The sequence below is a fragment of the Salvelinus sp. IW2-2015 genome, unplaced genomic scaffold, assembly GCF_002910315.2.
Source record: "Salvelinus sp. IW2-2015 unplaced genomic scaffold, ASM291031v2 Un_scaffold1954, whole genome shotgun sequence".
Classification (NCBI taxonomy): Eukaryota; Metazoa; Chordata; class Actinopteri; order Salmoniformes; family Salmonidae; genus Salvelinus; species Salvelinus sp. IW2-2015.
Genome location: NW_019943309.1, coordinates 31,990 through 35,462, shown reverse-complemented (window position 1 = coordinate 35,462; position 3,473 = coordinate 31,990). Strand labels below are relative to the sequence as shown.

The following is a 3,473-nucleotide window of genomic DNA, read 5'->3' as shown; positions in this document are numbered from 1 at the left end:
TGGCTGGTGCGATGTTGGCGCTCAGCGTAGCTCAGGGTCCTGTGGTGTGATGTTGCTGCTCAGCTAGACTCAGGGTCCTGCTGTGTGATGTGCTGCTCAGCTAGACTCAGGCCTTGTCTCGTCCTGCATGCCGGCGACAACCACCCAGCTCATTTTTCCAGTGCACTAGCCCCCGGGCCTTTGGGCCGGTTGACGCGCTGCGCGTCCCCTCGCCACTTGTGCGGGACCGAGCTGTCCCCGCCCCACCCCACCCGGCCCACCTCCTAGGCTAGTGCTCGGGTTTCCGGAGGCCGGAAAAGGTTTCTCCTTTCTGTTTTGTACTCGGTCTGTCCTTCGCTCCCACAAATCGCATGGGACCTCCTGCCTGCCCTCCACCTAGCATTCAAAAAGTTATTACATGCCTGCCGCGCATGAGATGGACTGCGACGGTGTCAAATGAATGGGCGGAATCGTAGAGATTATCATTGAGCCATTGCTAACGATCTCGATGATGATGGTCAAATGTACACCTTCTTCCTGAAACACACATACGGTCACTCGTATTGCACCAGTATTCCCCAGCATCTCCATTGCAGTCGCGACTTTGGATTTTGTGCACCGAGGGTCACAATAATATAACCACTCTCTGGAATTGTCCGAGTGTGCACCTGCTCAGCTAGACTCAGGGTCCTGCTGTGTGATGTTGCTGCTCAGCTAGACTCAGGGTCCTGCTGTGTGATGTTGCTGCTCAGCTAGACTCAGGGCCTTGTCTCTGTCGCTGCATGCTCGGGACAAGACAGACCCCAGCTCTATTTTTCCAGGTGCAGCCTTCTGATATCTCTCCTAAGGCCTGACCTTTAACCTCTGATCCCTGGCTCACCCCATGGGGTCGCAGGTCATGTGTTCAGAGTGAGGACCACCTTCAAACCCAAAGCCCCCCTTTGATGTCCTGTCCTGTCCACCTTGCTAAGTCAGTAGGAATGTTTACAATGCGACATGTTGTTGTTACTGTACATGTCCGTCCCATAGCCGGTCATAGACCTCATCTCCCTTTTCCAATGGCACTGTGATGCTGACCTTTTGTTTAACTAGGCAAGTCAGTTAAGAACAAATTCTTATTTACAATGACGGCGTACAAAAAGGCAAAAGGCCTCCTGCGATGATGGCTGGGATTAAAAATATAAATATTATAATATAGGACAAAACGGCATACTTACTCACTCATGAAATCAATTTTTTTTTTWATATTTGTGCTCCGCGTAGGGAAAAATTCACTATGTTACGGCTTGATTTGGGTGATTTGGGTGATAGAACCATTTGGTCTGTGAAACTATTTTAATATGCCAACTCAACACTATCTTTATCTTAGATATTAAATGGGCACATGATGTCAATTTAAGGGTGTGTTCGTAACTCTGGTTATCTACTCCGATGTCAGAGCACTCTCGCTGCAGCACAGAATAACTGATGAATTTACTAACACTCAACACCTGTTGAATCTGTCCGGTGTCAGTAAACGTTGGCAAAAAAGCGTAATTAAATAGTTGCCAGCAGCACAGTTACAGTCACCAACGCTCTGGATACCATGACAACAGCCTAACCAGCTCTGCTAGGGAGAGTGAAATGGGCAGAGTGGTCTCGTTTGTGTCTGGAAGTAGCTAGCAAGCTAGCCAACGTTAGCCAGTTAGCCAGTTAGCAAGCTAGCCAACGTTAGCCAGTTAGCCAACGTTAGCCAGTTAGCAAGCTAAGCCAACGTTAGCCAGTTAGCAAGCTAGCCAACGTTAGCCAGTTAGCAAGCTAGCCAACGTTAGCCAGTTAGCAAGCTAGCCAACGTTAGCCAGTTAGCCAGTTAGCAAGCTAGCCAACGTTAGCCAGTTAGCAAGCTAGCCAACGTTAGCCAGTTAGCTTGGGTGTTTGACTGCCGTTGTGAGGTCAGAACGCTCAGATCAACCCAACTCCTCGTCCAGAGCGTCCAGTGTGCGCTATGAACGCTCCAGAGAGCGAAGCGGACAACGTTCTGAATTTACAAACGCCCAGAGTGCACTATGAGAGCACACTCTGTCACTCCAGTATGAATAAACGAACACACCATGAGTTGACATTGATCTAGAACCCGAGGTAGGTTGATGCCATAGAGGCTATTTTAGCTGAGGTCTGCTCTGGTTGGGACATCAAATAGATCTAGAATCCCTGTCTACTAATATATTGTCTATGGTTGACATCAGTCCCAATAACTGGCCGTCAAACAGTCTCCTGAGCCAATCAGCCCCGTCACCGACATTGTCTGTTTACCTGACCTTGTTTCCTGCACCACTCCATCCTCTCAGTTCAACAAACAGAGACATCCGTAAGTGTTGTTCACGATCAGTTCATTGGTTGGCAATCGCTGTCTAAACACGTACACAACACATGTATCGTCCAAAAAGTTATATTTTTGACTCGTCTGTCCGTAGAACATTCTTCCAAGAGTCTTGATGATCATCCAGGTGCTTCCTGGAAAACTTGAGTCCACTTTTTGGATGAGATGGGTCCCATTTATGTCTGGTGAAAACCAAGCACCGCATTCTACAGTATGAACCGCACACCAACGGTCCAGCGTGGTGGTGGTAGTGTGATGGTTTGGGGATGCTTTGCTGCCTCAGGACCTGGATGACTTGCCTTTTATAGAGGAAACCATGAATTCTGCTCTGTATCAGAGAACTCTACAGAAGAATGTCAGGCCCATCCGTCTGTGAGCTGAAGCTGAAGCACAGCTGGGTCATGCAGCAAGACAATGATAAAAAAAAAAAMAATCAATTCTACGTGAGAAGTCCAGACCTAATCCCAATTGAGATGTTGTGGCAGGACTTGAAACGACCAGTTCATGTTTGAAAACCCACAAATGTCTCTTGAGTTAATAAGTAGTTCTGCATATGGAAGAGTGGGCCAGAATTCCTCCACAGCGATATGAGAGACTGATTAACAACTACAGGAAGTGGTAGGATAGTCATAGCAGTTAAAGGTGGCACAACCAGTTAGAGTGTAACGGGGTAATTACTTTTCACACAGGGGCATTGGGTGTTGCATAACTTTTTGTTAATTAAATAAATAAAATAATTATCAATTGACCGATTTTATTTATATATWTTTTTTTTCATTGATTGTGTCTTCCAGACAGACTACCCTGGCTGTCTACCTCATGTCCTTCGTAGGGATGTTGGTCTACGCCTTCACCCTCAGTCTGGGTCATCTCTGGGTAGTCTTCCTCACCGCTGGAGCCCTGGGGTAAGACCTCTCTGTCTGTCTGTCTGTCTCTCTGTCTCTCCAAATGAATGGAAAGCAAACATATTACTATATGAAGAGCTGGGAAAGAATCAATATTTTTTAAAAAAACATAGCAATTGGAATACCAATCTGGCCATAAACCGAGAATAGACAAAACACAGAGACAAGAGCAGACAGACAGACAGACAGACAGACAGGACAGACAGACAGGACAGAGAAGAGAGAGACAG

At 47.0% G+C, this 3,473-nt stretch overlaps 1 protein-coding gene across 1 annotated transcript in view; it reads left to right on the top strand.

The window, feature by feature from the left end:
* LOC112072545 (choline/ethanolamine transporter flvcr2b) overlaps positions 1-3,473 on the top strand; it is a 62,987-nt gene that overhangs the window by 40,250 nt on the left and 19,264 nt on the right. The window contains 1 exon segment of the mRNA XM_070439837.1: positions 3,133-3,243. Coding sequence (XP_070295938.1) covers positions 3,133-3,243 — 111 coding nt within the window.